A 21,208-nucleotide genomic window follows, 5' to 3' on the forward strand; every position below is an offset into this window, starting at 1 on the left:
CTTTTTATGGATTTCACATTTTATTAGTGTATCGTTGTTTGTGCTTGTTCTGTGCGTTAGACTCGCCCCCCCCCGCCCCGCCATGGGAATGTGGAATTTCCACCACTGGCTCTGCACGGCTGTAAAACACCAGGTGAACACAAATGCACCTCCCATTAGCGCGGTTTGCTACGTACGGTGCTGAAGAAGTTAAATGTACAATGCAGCTGGCATCGCACGCTGCTGCTGCTACTGCTACAGGCATCGCACGCTACTGCTGTTGCTGCTACAGGCATCGCACGCTACTGCTGCTACTGCTGCAAGCATCGCACGCTGCTGCTACTGCGACAGGCATCGCACGCTACTGCTGTTGCTGCTACAGGCATCGCACGCTACTGCTGTTGCTGCTACAGGCATCGCACGCTACTGCTGCTACAGGCATCGCACGCTGCTGCTACTGCTACAGGCATCGCACGCTGCTGCTACTGCTGCTACAGGCATCGCACGCTGCTGCTACTGCTGCTACAGGCATCGCACGCTACTGCTGCTACAGGCATCGCATCCTACTGCTGCTGCTACTGCTACAGGCATCGCACGCTGCTGCTACTGCTACAGGCATCGCACGCTACTGCTGCTGCAAGCATCGCACGCTGCTGCTACAGGCATCGCACGCTACTGCTGCTGCTACAGGCATCGCACGCTACTGCTGCTACAGGCATCGCACGCTGCTGCTACTGCTACAGGCATCGCACGCTGCTGCTGCTGCTGCTACAGGCATCGCACGCTACTGCTGCTGCTGTTGCAGGCATAGCAAACACACAACACAAGTTTGTCTTCCATAAGATGTTGTTTTGTTGGGTTAGATACCGTGAATATAAATGCGTCGTGCGCCGCTTTGTTGGGAGTGAAGGCAGCAGTGGCTGCACTTGCCCCCCGTCATAGAAACGTAGAATTGCCGTCACTGGCTCGAGGCCTGCCGACGTGTTGTGGTGGTGTGGCTGCTTTCCAGCGTGAACGTTCAAATGTGAATTGAGCGGCGCGGAGCTGCAGCGCACGCTGTGTCCGCCAGAGGGCGCCGCGCTCCACCTCCCCTCCCTCCATGCCCCCCCACCAAGTTCAATCCACTGCTGGATGAGAGCTTCCCCACGCTCCGTCGCTTGTGGAAGTTGCCCGACCATACTTCACCACGCTGGTCAGGGCTGCTGCTGCCGCCGCCGCTTGAGAGGGGTTGTGGCGAGCGCACTGCGCAACGAACGCTGCGAGCCCAGGTCGATTTTAAGGGCGTCGTGGTGGCTGAGATGTTAACTAGCTCGCCCGGTATGCAGGAAGTCGTGGGTTCGATCCCGACGCCTGCTGTATATTTGGCGTTTGCATGTCTCTCTCTCTCTCTTTAAAATATTTTGCTGCTGTAAATTCCCACGCGATGATGACGACAAGCGGCCACTTGGGTGAGCTATCACGTGGCCAGGTCGCTGCTGAAAAAGAGCCACGGAGCTTAGTGGGGCCGTCCATAAATGACGTCACGCGATTTTTGACCCCCCCCCCCATCGTCACACGGCGTCACAAAAAGTCAGACCCCCTCCCTCAAATATGACGTCACAAAGCTCTGCCCCCCTCCCCCCCCCCAAAAAAAATTAAACATGCTTCAAATCGCTTTAAACTATTGTCATTGTAGTGCGTATTTAATGTGGCGCTGAACTCTGATGTTGTAGGAGAAACATTTATTAAAATGGTCTATTTAATTAAGTAGAACGTGTTGTCACATTTCTCAACCCCCCCACCCCCCCTTGTCACGGATCGTCACAAATATCTGACCGCCCCCCCCCGCGCCTAAGGTGCGTGACGTCATTTATGGACGGCCGCTTACCTGGTACAGGTATAGTTTAGTTGTAAATTTTCGCTCACGGCCGACCATCAGTGAACCCAGTCATGGACCTCTCCTAGGTCGACTGGGCCTGAAACGAGTACCTGGTGCGATGTCGAAACATCGGCCCGGGCGTGGTTTTGGTCGCCCACCCACCCACCCACCCCGCACCTTGCGGCGACCCGGGTTCGATTCCCGCTCACGGCCAACACCGGTGACGATTATTTGAACCGGTCCTGGAGTCTCCCGTGGGTCGACTCAGCCTTAAACAAGTACCTGGTGCGGTGTGTAAAAAAACAAATCATCGCCACTGGGGAGACAAAGGCGGTCGGGCGTAGTGCTAACCACCCGCCCTTTTGTGTACCGTTCCAGCCTTCACAGGTACTACTCGATAACAGCACTTGCCCCCAACAATCTGTCAAGGCTACACAGGGGACTTTCGTATGCATGTGTGTGAGCGTGTGGCCACTGGGGAGACAAAGGCGGCCGGGCGTGGTGCTGGCCACCCACCCCCTCGTGTAGCCGCAGTTCCGGTCTTCATAGGTACTACTCGCTAACGGCACTTGCCCCAACAGTCTGTTTACAGGCTACACGGGAGGGTCTTTGTCTTTGTTTGTTATTGGAACAATGCTGCTGTTGCTATTTGGACCAATTACTGCACCGCTCCAAAACGAACCCACCGTGGTAGCGGGGGCGGGAAGGGGGCAGCTGGGTCGGGGATGCCGCAGCTGTTTCCAATCACAGAAGAAGCCCAACAACAACAACAACAAAAAAATAAACCTCTCTTCCCGGGTTGCGTTGAACGCAACGTTGCCATGATCTATCCAGAGCTGGGCGCAAGGCCTCCTCGTTCACGTGTTGCAGCGATAATTCGCCCGAACACGCGGGACAGGCTTTCGCGAGCAATGCTATCCCTGCGAGGTTTTGTCCGCGTTAAATCGCGTAAACGTGCGCCACCACCCGGGCCACGGCCGACCAGGGAGGTTCGTTACGTAAGCGAAATTAAAACAAAAACCGTGCAAAAATTCGCTGCTAGCACGGCACACCCCGGCGAGGTGGAGAGTAAACACACCGCAACATTTAGAATCTCGATTTGAAGCTTTCGTGACTGCAGGAATTTTATTGTTTTATTTTATTCTCATTCTACGTGACTTTACCGAAAGAACCAAAGAAGATGAATCCATGCTTCTTTGGTTCTTTCGGTAAAGTCACGTAGTGGGTAGAAATGAAATAAAATAAGCAAAACTCCTTTTGCCTGATGACGACCGCTTGTTGTGTTGCGATCGAAACGTCGTGATTTGTTTGATTTAATTTCTAACTACGTTGACTTTACCGAAAGAACCAAAGAGGAAACATTTACAATCTCGAGTCCTGTGACGATGCACCGGTAATGATTTTAGATCGCCTGATGATGCTCGCTGGTGGCTGGTGGTTGTTATTGTTGTTGTTATTGTTGTTGTTATTGTTGCTGTTATTGTTATTACCGGCGAAACGTCACGCTGTAGTGGGGTTTACTCTCCGACACACAACCGGTTAGCGCCGACCTAGAAACGAATTGGCACGTTTTGTTTACGTGGCAAACCTCACCAAATCGGCTGTTGGGTTACGGCGGGTTTAACGACGCAACAAAACCTCGGTTTGTGGATAATAAATCCACAGCGTTTCCTACGCGCGAGACGACCTCATTGCTTTCGTCGCCACGAAATACGAAACACATTTTTTATTATCATTCTTCTTCCCTAAAATGTTATCCGCCGTCATAGACCGAATATAAAACGGAGCTTCGGTGACGGTGCTGAGAGGCCATCGAACAAAGATCCATTCGAAAAAGAAAAGTTAGGGAAAGCTTTCGAACTGCCGAAATCCGTCCCCCCACGACAGCCTAGACCAGGGCTGGGGAAAGTCCGGCCCGCGGGCCGTATGAGGCTTGCGAAATAATTTGGTCTCTGGCCCTGCCAAGGCAACCGCAGGCGGGACTCGAAATTCAATAAATCTAGGAGCAAACCTTGGAAAAACATCGATACCTGCTAACATCATCACACGCTTCGCCAAAGAGAAGCAGTTCCAGCCATCGCATTAGGGGCGAGTTAATTAAATGTTTGACCAAGTATAACAAGGCTAATTTTTAAGTTGATAATTTTGCATGGCCCGCGAACGATGTTATAAATATCCAAATGGTCCCTTGGCAGAAAAAAAAAGGTTCCCCGCCTCTCGCCTGGACGGTCCCTGGGGAGGACTGCCAAGTTGCGGGGGGGGTCCTTCTTTCGCTCGCCAGGGTGCCCGGCGGCGACGAACGTGGCCGGGTGACCGCACCATCGTTGCGAAACTCCGTTCGCCTGCACCGTGGGGGGGGGGGGGGGGGGGGTCGAGGAGGCGCTCGCCAGGATAATAAGGCGACACGCAGCAAACTGCGGACTCGCCTCTGCCCCCCCCTTACCCCACGAGAATGCAGTTCGGCAAAGTGCTGGCTGGCATCATCCGTCCTTTCTGTATGGGATAGGGTGTTGCCCCCTCGCTCGGCCGATGGTGCGAGTTTTCACCCGGGTCCTCCATTCTGTACATCAAGATGAAAACATCGCCCCGGGTACTCATTTGAGGCCGAGTCGACCCGATTCGCCGCTGGTGCTGGCCGCGAGCGGGAATTGAAATCGGGAGTCGCTGGGGCTCGTCACGAAGCGCACCAACCCGCTGCACTACCGCTCCCACACACACACACTCGCCACTTATTATACACATCCGGTGGAAACTGCTGGCGGAAATAGCCGTAATCAGCTGCCTCGTGACTTTTACGAGACGCGGAGGGACGCCCAGCGGGGTCGTCGGGGTGAGGCCGGCGACAAGAGCCGGAGGTCACAGTGGTTGCCTGCAGCTCGGCTGAGCCACGGCGGCATCGAGGCTCGTCGACCTGTTGACAGCCCTGCAGAGCACAGCGGCCGTAATTCCACATTGCTATGGTGGGGGCGAGTTTATCCAATGGAGGACGACATCCGTTTGACCTCCCCACGAACGTGGAGCTATTTTATCGGCCCGAGAGGGGAGGTGGCGGGGGGGGGGATGATGGGCTGAGTCAACGCCACCCACCAGGATTTCGAACTCGCGACCTTCCGATCGCGAACTGCTCGCTCCGAGCCAGTGACGGAAATTCCACCTTCCTATGCTGGGGGCGATATCATCCATAGGACGACAACCACCGTTGACTTACCCACGAAGTGGTGCCAATTTTATCGACTCGAGAGGGGGGGGGGGGAGGGGATGATGATGATGGGCCGAGTCAATGCACAAACCAGGATATTGAACTCGCGACTCTCTCTCTCTCTCTACCGCCGAGCGCCCATCCAGGAGGCCGCCGCTAACGCGAGAGCCGCCGCTCCCAAGTCGCTCCGCGAGCATCAGCGTAGCAGCGTAGCAGCGTAGCAGCACAGCAGCTGTTGGAATCATCGACTCGCGCGGTCCCCCCGCTCACGACCACTCGACGACTTTCCACCTCGCCTTTATTGTCGACGGATGCCGCGAGCTGGTGGCAGACCGACAGATCGCACTGCGGATCCCCGCAACGCGGCCGCTTGCCCACACAGCGGCGGGCGCTTCTCTCACGGGCACGGCTCAACAACACGCGCGGGTTCACATCAATATATTATCGTCATTATTGTTATTGTACCGTACCGTATAGACATCTCATCTCGGCCATCATCGCCACACTCGTGCACCCAACGGGACTCTGTAAATACACAGCGACGACGACGACACGTAGGTAGGTGGCGGTGGCGGAACGTCGTTCGCTTACAACGCTCCGGGCCGCACCGTTATTCACCGCTCCGCGCTCCTCTCCAGGCAAGGGGGCACGGCTGGGCGGGGCGGGGGGGCGGCGAGGGTCTCGTTCCATCGCGCGTGGAGTTTAAAAGCATAAATAAACCAGGGTCGGAGTTCACTCCCTTGCTGGATTGTGGATCGGAGGGAGTAAGGGAAGCGGAGAAGCTGTCAGCGAGTCTCCCACCCCCCCCCCCCCCCCCCCCCGCTGAGATCCATTCGTTAGTTCCATCGCGCCGTCTATGGGACAGCGGTTTGCTTAGCGACTTGTTAGCGGCGTGCGTTACTACGAGGCTTCACCCGGTTTTCCTGCTCAGTTTGGTTCCTAGGAGGGAACAAACATTGTTGGTAGTGGTGGTGGGGCGGGCGGGGGAGGCCGGAGGGGGTGGTGGAGCATCCCTTGTGTGGCACACTGCCTCCTATGAGAAGCCGTGCGAGGGGGACATGGGGGTGGGGTGGGCGGTGAGAATCCCGTCGCGTTGTGCCACCAACCCCGGGCCCCCCACGACTTGGGGCGGCTCCTCTCGCTCCTCCACCGCGTCGGCGTCGCCGCCGCCACGGACGACGCCTCCCGCAGCCGCCCGGGCGAGAATGACGAGAAATACAATTAATAAATAAAGCCTCACCGCAACAACAACAACAACAACAAAATGAATCCCTCCGAGTAACGACGACGAGCGGAAGGAGCAGCCCGCCAACACAGGGGGCATCGCGAGCACCACGGAGCCACGCGGCAGGTGTTGGGTGGGCGGTGTGCGAGGGGGTTGATATCTTTTTCCACTACAACACGCGAGCTGGGGGGGTAGGGTGGCCCTCAGACGATTGGGTGGCTTTCCACCGGACTATTCGGCGTGCCGACCCGGAACCAAACCGTGCCACCGCGTGGCTACGCAAGGCAACAACATCTGAATCTGGCTCGGCGTTGCGTGCGACGTCGGCCGGCGACACCGCGCCGGGTGCGTCTCGGCGTCGGTGGCACGGTTCGGCTGCCGCGGTGGATAAACGGACCGGAGGGGGCTTTGCCGAGCCACACCGGGCCGGTGTCTCGGCACGGCTGTGCGGTGGGGGGGGGGGAAAAAGAGGTATCGGAGGGGCGACCGAGACGGGAGATTCTCTTTCAACCGCGCCGAACGCCGGGCCCTTGTGGCGTACACCACAGGCGATACTCTAAACAAAAACCGTGCGTCCGCCTCCACGTGTCCCAGCAAGCAGCGATCACCACGCGAACGAGCCGGGGGAGTCAGTGCAATGACCTCGACGACCCGGGTTCAAATCCTGGACGGACGACATCAGCGACGAGGCTGGGGGCGGGGCAAGGTTCTAAGTGGAACAGCCGATGTGCCGTTCCGGCCTTGGCAGGCGCTCGCGAAACACGGCACACGTTCCTTCACAAACGGGGGGGGGGGGGGGGGATGCTTTGCCTCCAACGCGAGCCCCGCGGCACCAGCGCCACTCCGGCGTCGGCGAGCCGACAGATGCCGTCGTGGCGGAGTAGAGAGCAGAGATTTGGCCGGGCCACGCGGCAGGAAGCTGCGAGTGGCCCGGCAAAAAAAAAAAACAAAAATTGGCTCGGCGTCGCCTGCTGCAGCTCTTCATTGAAATGCGGAGGCGCATCAATTTGACAAACGCGCCAGGTACCGGTCGGGGCTCGGTAGCGGAACGGCCTCTCGCCCGGCTGGCCAACACCACGGCCGGCCGCCTTTGTCTCCCCAGTGGCGATGTTTAACAGACCGCGCCAGGTACTCATCCGAGGCCGATTCGACCTCGAGGAGGACCCAAGGACCGGTTCAGACATTAGTCACCGGTGTTTGCCGTGAGCGGGAATCGAACCGGGGAGTTACAGGGCTTTGTAGCGCAGCGCGCTATCCTCTGCGCTACCACTCCACACCACCGCACGCATGCAGCCCCTTAATTCAAGTAATTGCCGAGAGCTGCATGCGACTTATTGTGCAGCAGCTGCAACCCGGCGACACCGAATCGCCGACGATGGTGCGCGTGGGCGGTTGCTCCTCTACGGTGGTTAATGCACATTTTTCCGAGGCACCAAGGGGATTTTGTATCTGACGCAAATCGAGGATTCCGTGCGTGCGATCGGACAACACCGGGGTAGGTTCTATAATCGGATGACACGAGGGTTCCGTTTCAAATCACAGTTAATATGGCAAGGAGAGTAATTTAAAAAAGCGTCGTCACCGCAAACCGCATTTCCAGACTACATAAATATTTATTACAGCCGCTCCATCGATCCGCCATGCTGGACGACGGCATCGCTACGGCGTGTCAAGTCACGTGGTTTCCTCCGACCATACTTCACCACGCCGGCAAACGGAGCGGACACTTGGGGAGGGGCGGGGGTGACGGCTCGGACGTCGCTCGCCACCGACCGCCGACCGCTGCCTAAAGCCGGCGGCGACGCGTCGCCGGCGCACGGCGACGCGTCACCGGCGCACGGCGACGCGTCACCGGCGCACGGCGACGCGCCGGGCGAGCGAGGCGGAGGGAGGCGACGACGAGCCGAGCGCGAGACATGGAGCGGGCTGGGCGACGCGCGACCGTCGCCATCGGCGTCGCCCTCGTCGTGGATACTTCGTTGCCGGGGCGACCCCGCCGCCGGGGCGACCTTAGTTGCCGCGGCGACCGCGTCGCCGCCGCCGCGGCTACCCCGCCGCCGCGGCGACGCCGTTGCCGCGGGGCGGGCGACTCCTCAGTGGTCCAGGATGCGGAGATTGCCCGACACGATCTTGTTCTCGAGGAGGGCCCCCGTGGGGATGTCGATGCGGTCACCGTGGTTTGCGATGATGATCACCGTGCCCTGCACGCCAACGCACGCGATGGGAGTCATCGGCAGGCCACGTCTGGATTCAAATGAAATGACGTTCATTTCGCCTCCACGGCGGCTTTTAGTTCCGTTCACAGGAGGCCGAGAAGGACGCGGGCGTCCAGAATGAACGCCTCTCTTCCGAGAGCCAAACGTCATCGCACCGTCCATAAACGGAACGTCATGGGAGGGAGGAGCGGGGAGGAGGAGGGAAGATGGGGGATGAGGACGGAGGGTGGAGGATGGAGGGAGGGGGGAGGAAACGCAAAATCGAGAGCATCATAGCTGGCTTTGGCCAACGGAGCGTGGGGGAGGAGCCGAGGGCCACGCCGGCTCGCTCACCTTGAGCACGACGCCCTTGCCGAAGGTGACGTCCCCGGACACGGTGAGGTGGTCCAGCTCCAGCATGTCGGGGATGCTGGCAAAGCGGCGCAGGTAGTCTTGCACCTGCGCACACCACAGGCAAAAGTTCCCCCTCGTCAGCACGTGTACCTGCGTGTCACACGTGTCACACGTGCCCCCCCCCGCACGTCACGCGTGCACGTGCGCCCCGCGCGCCCCATCCTCGAGTCCCCCAAGCGCATGCCCCCGCGTGCCTTGGTGAAGGAGCTGCCGAGCTTGACGAGCGGCACCGTCTTGAACTCGCGCGCGTCGCTCATGGTGAGCGAGCCGGCGCTCAGGCTGTACAGGTTGGACATGACGAGCAGCAGGTCGGAGGTCGTCTTGACGGGCAGGAAGCGCGAGCGGGGCACGTTGATGCCCAGCGCGTTGTCGAAGTTCTTGAGGGCAGCACCCACGGCCGTCTCCAGCTGGATCACGTTCAGGCCCCCGTCCAGGGTCTGCGCGGCGTGGGAATGGGAATCGTCGGAATATTTTTTTGATACTGCAGGAGGGTTCCGATGAGCTACAAAGCTCTTTTTGACCAGGTGTTCAGTAGCGCGGGGGGGGGGGGGGGGGCACGGGGTCAGAATGTTACGCCAACGACAAACACACCCCCATATCCCCCTCGCACGGCTTCTCAGAGGAGCCAGTGCCACACGACGGATGTTCCACCAAACTACACGAAAGGTAAACAAATCCCTTAAAACAAAAAGATATACCACAAATAAAGCTAAAACTATTTTTTATCTTACCACTGGAGCTATCCGCTTATTTTTCAGAAGGGATGTACGCAGTGCGCGCAGTTGAGAGGATGCAATTGGCGACGAGTAGGTGTTCGCGTTGGGGACACGGGATTGGCGCCTGAAAGGCGGGAGGTGGGGGCGGTGATTAGAGGCGTCATACTCGCCCCTCACTTGGTCGCCGGGCGGGTGCTGGCTGAACCCCCCACCCGGGGCAGACGGGTGAGTGGGTACGAGGCAGCGTGGGTACGAGAGCGTGGGTACGAGAGCGTGGGTACGAGAGCGTGGGTACGAGGCAGCGTGGGTACGAGAGCGTGGGTACGAGAGCGTGGGTACGAGAGCGTGGGTACGAGAGCGTGGGTACGAGAGCGTGGGTACGAGGCAGCGTGGGTACGAGAGCGTGGGTACGAGAGCGTGGGTACGAGAGCGTGGGTACGAGAGCGTGGGTACGAGAGCGTGGGTACGAGGCAGCGTGGGTACGAGAGCGTGGGGTACGAGAGCGTGAGTACGAGGCAGCGTGGGTACGAGAGCGTGGGGTACGAGAGCGTGAGTACGAGAGCGTGGGTACGAGAGCGTGGGTACGAGAGCGTGGGTACGAGAGCGTGGGTACGAGGCAGCGTGGGTACGAGAGCGTGGGTACGAGAGCGTGGGTACGAGAGCGTGGGTACGAGAGCGTGGGTACGAGAGCGTGGGTACGAGGCAGCGTGGGTACGAGGCAGCGTGGGTACGAGAGCGTGGGTACGAGAGCGTGGGTACGAGAGTGTGGGTACGAGAGCGTGGGTACGAGAGCGTGGGTACGAGAGCGTGGGTACGAGGCAGGGTGGGTACGAGAGCGTGGGTACGAGGCAGCGTGGGTACGAGAGCGTGGGGACGAGGCAGCGTGGGTACGAGAGCGTGGGTACGAGGCAGGGTGGGTACGAGAGCGTGGGTACGAGAGCGTGGGTACGAGGCAGCGTGGGTACGAGAGCGTGGGTACGAGGCAGCGTGGGTACGAGAGCGTGGGTACGAGAGCGTGGGTACGAGGCAGCGTGGGTACGAGAGCGTGGGTACGAGGCAGCGTGGGTACGAGAGCGTGGGTACGAGAGCGTGGGTACGAGAGCGTGGGTACGAGGCAGCGTGGGTACGAGGCAGCGTGGGTACGAGAGCGTGGGTACGAGAGCGTGGGTACGAGGCAGCGTGGGTACGAGAGCGTGGGTACGAGAGCGTGGGTACGAGAGCGTGGGTACGAGGCAGCGTGGGTACGAGAGCGTGGGTACGAGAGCGTGGGTACGAGAGCGTGGGTACGAGAGCGTGGGTACGAGAGCGTGGGTACGAGGCAGCGTGGGTACGAGAGCGTGGGTACGAGAGCGTGGGTACGAGAGCGTGGGTACGAGAGCGTGGGTACGAGAGCGTGGGTACGAGGCAGCGTGGGTACGAGAGCGTGGGGTACGAGAGCGTGAGTACGAGGCAGCGTGGGTACGAGAGCGTGGGGTACGAGAGCGTGAGTACGAGAGCGTGGGTACGAGAGCGTGGGTACGAGAGCGTGGGTACGAGAGCGTGGGTACGAGGCAGCGTGGGTACGAGAGCGTGGGTACGAGAGCGTGGGTACGAGAGCGTGGGTACGAGAGCGTGGGTACGAGAGCGTGGGTACGAGGCAGCGTGGGTACGAGGCAGCGTGGGTACGAGAGCGTGGGTACGAGAGCGTGGGTACGAGAGTGTGGGTACGAGAGCGTGGGTACGAGAGCGTGGGTACGAGAGCGTGGGTACGAGGCAGGGTGGGTACGAGAGCGTGGGTACGAGGCAGCGTGGGTACGAGAGCGTGGGGACGAGGCAGCGTGGGTACGAGAGCGTGGGTACGAGGCAGGGTGGGTACGAGAGCGTGGGTACGAGAGCGTGGGTACGAGGCAGCGTGGGTACGAGAGCGTGGGTACGAGGCAGCGTGGGTACGAGAGCGTGGGTACGAGAGCGTGGGTACGAGGCAGCGTGGGTACGAGAGCGTGGGTACGAGGCAGCGTGGGTACGAGAGCGTGGGTACGAGAGCGTGGGTACGAGAGCGTGGGTACGAGGCAGCGTGGGTACGAGGCAGCGTGGGTACGAGAGCGTGGGTACGAGAGCGTGGGTACGAGGCAGCGTGGGTACGAGAGCGTGGGTACGAGAGCGTGGGTACGAGAGCGTGGGTACGAGGCAGCGTGGGTACGAGAGCGTGGGTACGAGAGCGTGGGTACGAGAGCGTGGGTACGAGGCAGGGTGGGGACGAGGCAGCGTGGGTACGAGAGCGTGGGGTACGAGGCAGCGTGGGTACGAGAGCGTGGGTACGAGAGCGTGGGTACGAGAGCGTGGGTACGAGGCAGCGTGGGTACGAGGCAGCGTGGGTACGAGGCAGCGTGGGTACGAGAGCGTGGGTACGAGAGCGTGGGTACGAGAGCGTGGGTACGAGGCAGGGCGGGTACGAGGCAGCGTGGGGAAGAGCAGGGGGCAGCAGCGATGAGTTAGGAGAGAGTAGGTGAGGTGCGGGGTAGATGAGAGCGGGTAGTAGGAGGAAGCAGCGTGCGTGGTGGCAGTGAGAGGCAGCCATAGGTGTACCTACAACTGGTGCGAGAGTAGGATTAATACAGTGTAAGCAGGTGTTATACTCTTTGGTTCTTTCGGTAAAGTCACGTAGGTGAAAAATAAAAAATAAATAAAAGTAAATTAAATCGCGACGTTTCGGATGCAACACAAGCATCCTTCATCAGGTGGGAACAATCAGAGCAAAACAACAAACGTTGCTGAAATAGGCAAAAGAGCTGCGATTACCAGGGGGTTATATAGGTGAGGGGGGGGGGCGGAGCCAAGGATAGAGAGGGTGGAGGGGAAAGGAGGCAAATGAGACATTGAGGGTCAATAGCCTGAAGAGCAGGGGGCGGTACATGGAGCACGTAAGGGAAAATTTCTAAATGATGGGACTGAGCAGGGCTGGGTGTAAGAGACTGGAGATGCGGATATGAGAGCAAACAATAAAGAATATCCTTCCAATTATTGCTCAATTTGTATCCATCTTCTCGGTTGAAGTTATGTCTATGTTTATATATCTTCAAATCTAGAATGTGAGCAGGTGACCCTGTTACTCCGTGTCAGTGTGAGTCATATCATACACTACAAATGTATAGCTCACCCAAGTGGCCCCATCATATGGGAATTTAAAGCAAAAAAATATAATAGAGACGCACGTTTCTAAATGTTGTGGGAAAAACCCGGAGAACAAAATCCTCTCTCCCCGTGGTCACGTGTGAGAAAGACGCCGTGAACTCCAAATATACAGGAGTCAGTGTCCGGATCGAACCCCCGACTTCCTGCATATCAGGCGAGCAAGATAACATCACATAGCCACTGTGGTGGCCGGCGGTGTCACCGCGTGACCAGCGGTGACGCGCTCGCCGAAAAGGTTAGCGGTTCCAGCACGGCGGGCCGCCCTGGTTATTACTGCGGCGGTGCGGTGTCAACGCCGAAGCGCCGCTACTACACGCCGTCCGCCCCGCTCGCCACGGACGTTGAAGATCGCCCGGACGCCGCTCGAAACTGGGGGTCCCCCCCCCCCCCCAGTGCCGAGTCACCTTGCCCCGCACAAGGACGGCTGCCACTGGGGGTGCCCACTGCGCTGACGCGCTGCGGTGAGACGCCATCCCTGGCAGCAGTGTGCCAGGTGAGGGGTGGTGGTGAGTGGTGCAGGTGAGGGGTGGAGGTGAGTGGTAGTGCGGGGTGGAGGGCGAGTGGTGCAGGCTAGTAGTGGTGGTGGTGATCGTTGAGGGTCGAGGTCGCACCTTGGGGTTCACGATGACCTCCATGTCCAGGTCCGTGTTCCTCTTGATGGCTCCGAGCGAGATCCATAGGTTGTTGGTGTTGAAGATCTTGAACTTGGTCACCGACTTGAACTCGTCCACGCGGTCCTTGGGCACCTGCGCGATCTCCAGCAGGCGCAGCTTCCCGTCGTACTGCATCAGCGTACCGCCCTGCAAGGCCGCACGCCACACGGGGGGGGGGGGGGGGGGGGTCACGGCGGGGTCACGGCGGGGGTCAGCGGCAAATGGACACGAGTCGGCGACTCTCCGTTTCGAGTCGCCAGAACGCAGGGAAAAATAAATAAATCGGAAAGCCAAAGACTCGGCGGTGCCGGCTCAAGTGGCTGTAGGGGCAAGTGCTGTTAACGAGCAGCACCTATGAAGGCTGGCATGGCACACGAGGGGGTGGGGTGGCCAACACCACGCCTCGCCGCCTTTGTCTCCCCAATGGCGCTGTTTACACTCTGCACCAGGTACTCATTTGAGGCCGAGTCGAAGACCGCTTCAGATAATCGTGAGCGGGAATTGAACTCGGGTCGCGGCGTTCGAAGCCCAGCGCGCTGACCGCTACTAACACTACCGCTTTCCCACACACGCACACACGCACACACGCACACACGCGCAGACACACGCGCGCCCACACACGCACGCGCACACACGCGACAAACCTTGACGTCGGCGCGTGTCTTGTCGGTGACCTCCATGACGAACTCGCAGCGCTTGCCGTTGGGCGGGTTCACCAGGTGGTTGAGGATGTGCAGGTCGACGGTGGCGCCCAGGTTGTCGATGTTGGAGACGAAGAGGAACTCCTTGCCCTGCGCCAGCAGCTTGTCCAGCAGGCCCGAGTTGCGGAAGCTGTCGTAGATGTCGCCGTGGCCCGGCGGGTACCACGCCTCGCTGGCGCCACCCACGCACGACACGTTCTCCGCCACGGGCAGCAGCGTCTCCTTGTTGATGCGCGGGTACCTGGGCGGTTGGGGAAGGGGGGGAGGGGCGGTGGGGAGACGCGGGAGGTGTCACGGGAGTGGGGAGACGGGGTCGGGAGACGTGGCGATGCGCGGCGACGCCACGTGGTACGGAGGAGAAGGGGGGGGGGGGAGGAGAAGGGACATAGGACACGGACGGGGGACGTTGAGGGGGAACGGGGCGAGAGGCGGGAGATGCAGGAGACGGAGAGAGGGGGACGTGGGCGGGAGACGCAGGGTACCGGACGTGGGATGCGGGGCGCGAGAGAGAAGATTACGGGACAAAAGGGGAAACGCGTGGGACGCAGGACACAGGACACAGGACACAAGACACGAGACACCGAGCGGGGGGAGAGCAGATACAGGAACACCGATGAGGAATAGAGGAACACACGAGAGAGAGAGAGGGGGAGCGCGAGACATCGGCTAAAAAGCACGCGGAATCGATATAGAAAGAAATAATTTTGATTCCACCAGGACGGGGAAACCGGGGGGCATGAGACATTGCGATTGCTCCCCTCCCCCGCAGCAAGTCACGCGGAACGCCGTTGGCGTGACCCAGGCGGGGGTGGGGGGGGTGGCGGCTATTCTTATCCCCGTGCCGTCTCTGCCGTTGCCACGTTTAGACCGCTCGGCAGGGAGCGGCCTCTCGGCCTGCGTCTTCCGTCCGCGTCTCTCGCCCGTCCTTTATTTTGGGGTCGGCGATCACGTCGCGCCACGCCCGCGCCTGTCCCCTTTTTAAAAAATAAGCGGCTCACGCGTGCGTCTGCACGTGTGTGCGTACATACGTGTGCACACGCGCGTTTGTGCACGCACGGAAATACACACGCGTACGCATGCGCGCGTGTGCGTGTTTGTACGTGCGTGCGTGTTTGTGCGCGTGTGCGTGTTTGTGCGTGCGTGTTTGTGCGCGTGTGCGTGTTTGTGCGTGTTTGTGCGCGTGTGCGTGTTTGTGCGTACGCATGCGCGTGTGCGTGTTTGTACGCGCGCATGCGTTTGTCCGTTGAACACCTCCCGGGCCGCTCCACCAGCAGTTTCAACGACTCACGTTCCATCTGAAAGTAGTTCGCGTGAACCGATTCATTCGTGTTACCTCTGGCCCGGCGATTCGGCTTATTGGCCCCCGAAATAAATTACCGTTTACAACGGCCTGTGGCGCAACCAAAGTCCCATCTCAAAATGATACAGTGGATAGGCCGGTGCGCTGGGGGGGTGGGGTTGACGGGGGGAGGGGGAGCGTGCGGTGCAGGGTGAGATTCATCAGGGAGTCGACGAACACCGACGGGCTTCTCACTCTGTCGTGTAAAAGTTGGAGTTGCGAGGGTCAGGCGGGAACTCATTTGGTGAGCGTTACGCGATTTCATTTTCTTTTTGTTGTTTTTTTAAATCTTCCGTGAAGCTCCTGGGCCCCCACCAACCCTGCCCCCCCCCCCCCCCCCCACCTCGAACCACAACCACGCAAACCATGCCAAGCAGCAGATGCGGATACTCGGTGGTGGCGATGGTGATGACGACTGCGGCGAAGGGAGATTAAAAACTCCGTGCAGCGACTGTGGTCATCGTCGCCACCAAGCAGAACGAACGGAAACCATGGAATTCTAGATTTAAAGCTTTCGTGACTGCAAGGATCCATACTCTCTGGTTCTATTGGGTAAAGTCACGTAGGTGAAAAAAGCTAATTCCCTTGTCAAGGGGTGCCTTTGCGGATGTGTATGCTTTAACTTTAACATAGCCATTTCTGTGACCAGTCACAAGCTAATCACTCAGCCATTTCAATGCTAAATTCTATGCTAATTCCTTTGTCAAGGCGCTTTGTTTCTTCTAACACAGCTTAAAGGTCGTGATCTGAGCGTGGCTTTTTTCACTCCAGCGCTGTCCTCCAGACAGTCTCGTCCCTTCACCTGATGAAGGCTGCTTGTGTTGTGGCCGAAACGTCGTGATTTTTGTTATTTTATTTTTTACCTACGTGACTTTACCCAATAGAATCAGAGAGTATGGAACCATTGAACATAGAAACGCGAAGGGGGCATCGTCGTCGTAGCAACGCACCACGCCGCTTACTCCTGACGCGACCGCCCGGCTTCGTCAAGCACCTCCACGTTAAAAACAAAAGAAAGTCACGGCCGTCCCATCCTCTCGACATGAACACCCAGCGGCCGCGTGAACAAGAAGCAGCGGCAGCTTTTGTTGTTGTTGCTGTTGTTGCGACTGCGCGCCAGAAAGCGGCCCCTGGCTTACGTGCCGTTGCCACACGGCCAGAGGGATGCAAGGTGACCTTGGGGAGAGAGCGGAGGGCAGGCGTGGAGGAGGGGCGAGCGGGGAGGCGGGGGGCGCCAGCGCGGAAGGGGCGGGGGGTCGAGCGGGCGAGGGAGCGCGTCCGGGTGACCCCGCCGCTCCCGGAGCGAGTCTTGCCGTTTATTCCGGGACCATGAGTGCAAGCGCCCGGAATAACCGCAGGAAATGTCACGGCGCCAAGAATAGGGCGGCGGCAGCGAGAGGCGTTCGCAAACAGCTGGGCACGTTCGCAAACCGCCGTTTCCACACGCACGGCGGGGAGGGCGCAAACCAGCTGACCTCCGCCTGCTCAGAGAAAAGCCAGACCAGTAAGCGAGCCCGAGCCAAGACTGTTAAACGGCCGGCCGAGTCAATCGAGTGCGAGGACGCGATGGCTGTGGTCCTTTTTGGAAAGGGTCATCGCCCTTTCCTACCGTCAGATCGATGCCCGCTCTCCGGCTATGTGCCGGAGTCACCTTGTGCCGCACAGGGGACAGCTGCCCCCGGGAGTTTCCCTCGGCTAGACCACGAAGCAGCGTTCGCCGCCCTCTCGCCGGCAGGCCGATGCCCGCTCGCAGACCGGCATCCGAGCCGCCTTGCATGCCACACAGTGACAGCTACCCAAGGGGGCGCCCCCCCCCCCCCACCTCCTCTCGAAATTATTTTTTGAGATGTGACGCGGGGGACGTTTTGAGCGGCAGGGGGCGTTTACGCGGGCGTCACCATGCGCCCAAAGACGATTACCCATCAAGATTGTTGTTGTTATTGAGCGTTTACGCAGGTGCAATACGGATTACTAATGCAGCGGGCGCTGCCGTCTCGCCGTGGATTATTACACCCGAGTTCGTCTCCCGACTGGAGTGATTACACAGTAACAATAATAATAATAAGAATAATATATTAACAAGGTGCCCCCCCCACCCCCCCAAAGACAAAGATTCCCCGTGTAGCCTTAACAGACTGTTGGGGCAAGTGCTGTTAGCGAGCACCCTATGAAGGCCGGGACGGCACACGACGGGGTGGGCGGCCAACACCACGCCCGGCCGCCTTTGTCTCCCCAGTGGCGATGTTTACTACACACCGCACCAGGTACTCATTTGAGGCCGAGTCGACCTAGTGGAGGCCTGGGACCGGTTCAGATAAACGTCACAGGTGTTGGCCGTGAGCGGGAATGGAACTCGGGACGCCGGGCTTGTAGCGCAGCGTGGCGCTAATCGCCACGCTACGCTACCGCTAACCGCCACTACGCTACCGCTAACCGCCACTACGCTACCGCTAACCGCCACGCTACGCTACCGCTAACCGCCACTACGCTACCGCTAACCGCCACTACGCTACCGCTAACCGCCACTACGCTACCGCTAACCGCCACTACGCTACCGCTAACCGCCACTACGCTACCGCTAACCGCCACACTACCGCTAACCGCCACACTACGCTACCGCTAACCGCCACACTACGCTACCGCTAACCGCCACTACGCTACCGCTAACCGCCACTACGCTACCGCTAACCGCCACGCTACGCTACCGCTAACCACCACTACGCTACCGCTAACCGCCGCTGCGCTACCGCTAACCGCCACTACGCTACCGCTAACCGCCACTACGCCACCGCTAACCGCCACTACGCTACCGCTAACCGCCACTACGCTACCGCTAACCGCCACGCTACGCTACCGCTAACCACCACTACGCTACCGCTAACCGCCACTACGCCACCGCTAACCGCCGCTGCGCTACCGCTAACCGCCACTACGCTACCGCTAACCGCCACGCTACGCTACCGCTAACCGCCACGCTACCGCTAACCGCCACGCTACCGCTAACCGCCGCTACGCTACCGCTAACCGCCATGCTGCGCTACCGCTAACCGCCACTACGCCACCGCTAACCGCCACTATGCTACCGCTAACCGCCACTACGCTACCGCTAACCGCCACTACGCTACCGCTAACTGCCACTACGCTACCGCTAACCACCACTACGCTACCGCTAACAGCCGCTACGCTACCGCTAACCGCCACGCTACGCTACCGCTAACCGCCACTACGCTACCGCTAACCACCGCTACGCTACCGCTAACCGCCACGCTACGCTACCGCTAACCGCCACGCTACGCTACCGTTAACCACCACTACGCTACCGCTAACCGCCACCCCGCCCACCCCGCCCACCCCCGTCAACGATCGCTCGCCGTACTTTGTTCCACACGCCTGGGGTTGGTTTCCGAGGATGGCCTGCGCCACACGCTGGGGCACCGTCGCTCTCGCGCGGGTCCAAAGGTGCCAACGCCGGGGTGCGGGCGTGGGGAGGAGGAGGAGGAGGGGGGGCGGAGGGGGGGGGGGGTCACGGGAGTCGGCAGTTTTGTAACGAGCTCCATTAACGAGTCATGAAAAAGAACGTGTTCTTTTTTCACGTCCCATCAGCCGCGCGCGGCCGGCCTACTTCTAAGGAGTGCGTTTTGTCCGTCAGCTCTCATGTCAAGGCCGAGGTCGGCTTAAGGGGAGGGCCCGTGCTAGCAGCGAGCGGGAATCGAACTCGGGTCGCCGGGTTCCGATCGCAGCGCGCTCACCGCTGCACACACACACACACACGCTCTCGTGCACATACGTACGAGTTCACACAGACACGGCAACGTGCGGACACACTCGCGCACAAGTACCACAGACTGATAACGCACTTTGCTTCCTTGTGGTGGGCGAGCGACGCACCTGCTCTGGTTGAAGGTGTAGATCTTGACCTGGAAGTGCCCGTACTTCTGCAGGATCTTCTGCGTGTCCTCGTCCGTGTTGAAGGAGTTCATCAGCACCAGCGGAACCTCGCTCTTGTGCGTCTTGTTGAGGTGCTGCGCTCGGAACGACGGCACAAGCGCAAAAAAAAAATCGAGGGTCGACCAAGCGCCCTGGCGTGCCGCTAGCACCGCGGGGTCAACGGGCGCAGCCCCCGCAATTTCCGGCTCGCGCCACTGCCGGCGGGATGGGCCTCCGCCAACTACGGGGAGCCCTTCTAGATGGCATTTGGCCTACTCTTCCACGATGGCCAGGCGTCTTGGAAGAGGTGGGAGCGCCCACGGTTTCTGTCGCTTCGCCACGCTTCACCGTCGCGCCTCTCCTCACCGCCGCACTCACCGCCACACTCACCGCCGCACTCACCGCCGCCCTCACCCTCGCCTCGCCCCCGGCCACACCCTCGCCTCGCCCCCGGCCACACCCTCGCCTCGCCGCCGGCCACACCCTCGCCTCGCCGCCGGCCACACCCTCGCCTCGCCGCCGGCCTCACCTCGATCTGCTGCACGGTGAGGTCCAGGAAGGTGTTGTCGCTGCGCACGCCGATGAGACTCTTGGGGCCCTTGCATCCCATGCTGGTGCCCAGGCCCCCGTTGAGCTTCACCACCACCAGCTTGTTGAGCAGCGACGCCAGGTCCGAGGGCAGCTGCCGGCTGCGGATACTCTCGTACGGCTCGATCTAAGGGCAGTCGCGATAATAATCACGATGGTGATCGTGATGATGATGATGATGAATAATCACGATGGTGATCGTGATGATGATGAATAATCACGATGGTGATGATGATGAATAATCACGATGGTGATGGTGATGATGATGAATAATCACGATGGTGATGATGATGATGAATAATCACGATGGTGATGGTGATGAATAATCACGATGGTGATCGTGATGATGATGAATAATCACGATGGTGATGATGAATAATCGTCATGCAGCAGAACCCCTCTTAACGACCGCCCCTGTTAACGACTAATCGCTTCACGACGGGCTTCCATAGAGCCCAATGTGCAGTGTATAGCGTAGCGTAGAGTAATGTAGCGTAGAGTAGCGTATAGTGGTGTAGCGTAGAGTAGTGTAGCGTATAGCATTGTATAGTAGTGTATCGTAGTGTATAGTAGTGTATAGTAGTGTGTAGTGTATCGTAGTGTGTAGTGTATAGTAGTGTGTAGTGTATAGTAGTGTATAGTGTAGTATATAGTAGTGTAGTATATAGTAGTGAAGTGTATAGTAGTGTAGAGTACTATAGTGTAAAGTACTATAGTGTATAGTAGTGTAGTGTATAGTGTAGTGTATAGTAGTGTAGTGTATAGTAGTGTAGTGTATAGTAGTGTAGTGTATAGTCGTGTAGTGTATAGTGTAGTGTATAATCGTGTAGTGTATAGTGTAGTGTATAGTCGTGTAGTGTATAGTGTAGTGTATAGTCGTGTAGTGTATAGTTTAGTGTATAGTCGTGTAGTGTATAGTCGTGTAGTGTATAGTAGTGTAGTGTATAGTGTAGTGTATAGTCGTGTAGTGTATAGTGGTGTAGTGTATAGTCGTGTAGTGTATAGTGTAGTGTAGTGCCTCCATAGAGCCCAATGTGTTCACTTACTGACCATTCCCCGTTAACGACGGGCTGTTGTAGGTACAGTAAATATTAACTCATGCATTGATTAACCATGTTTCTTTTAATATTACGTGTTTATAATGTTATTAGTATCTTAATGTATTAATATCCATTGTTTAAATATTATAAATATACGTTTTTTGGGTGAAAAAGGGGTAACATTCGATGCTATCGGAACGAAT

The 21,208-nt window shown here is 58.7% G+C and overlaps 1 protein-coding gene across 3 annotated transcripts in view; it reads right to left on the minus strand.

Annotated features, from left to right (window-relative positions):
* Positions 1-5,317: 5,317 nt before the first annotated feature.
* The window catches only part of UGP2 (UDP-glucose pyrophosphorylase 2), a 37,771-nt gene continuing 21,880 nt past the window's right edge, over positions 5,318-21,208 (minus strand). For 2 of the 3 annotated variants that reach the window (XM_076051929.1, XM_076051927.1), the window contains 7 exons: positions 19,907-20,092; positions 19,339-19,472; positions 14,055-14,352; positions 13,369-13,557; positions 9,065-9,307; positions 8,811-8,915; positions 5,318-8,462 (listed from right to left, as the gene is read on the minus strand). In XM_076051929.1, coding sequence (XP_075908044.1) covers positions 8,355-8,462; positions 8,811-8,915; positions 9,065-9,307; positions 13,369-13,557; positions 14,055-14,352; positions 19,339-19,472; positions 19,907-20,092 — 1,263 coding nt within the window. In that variant the 3' untranslated portion in view covers positions 5,318-8,354. The remainder of the gene's footprint in view (positions 8,463-8,810; positions 8,916-9,064; positions 9,308-13,368; positions 13,558-14,054; positions 14,353-19,338; positions 19,473-19,906; positions 20,093-21,208) is intronic. The other variant, XM_076051928.1, reaches the window with a different exon arrangement.

The sequence above is a fragment of the Petromyzon marinus genome, chromosome 53 (assembly GCF_048934315.1).
Source record: "Petromyzon marinus isolate PM22_M1 ecotype Great Lakes invasive population chromosome 53, UKy_Petmar_22M1.pri1.0, whole genome shotgun sequence".
NCBI classification, from domain to species: Eukaryota; Metazoa; Chordata; class Hyperoartia; order Petromyzontiformes; family Petromyzontidae; genus Petromyzon; species Petromyzon marinus.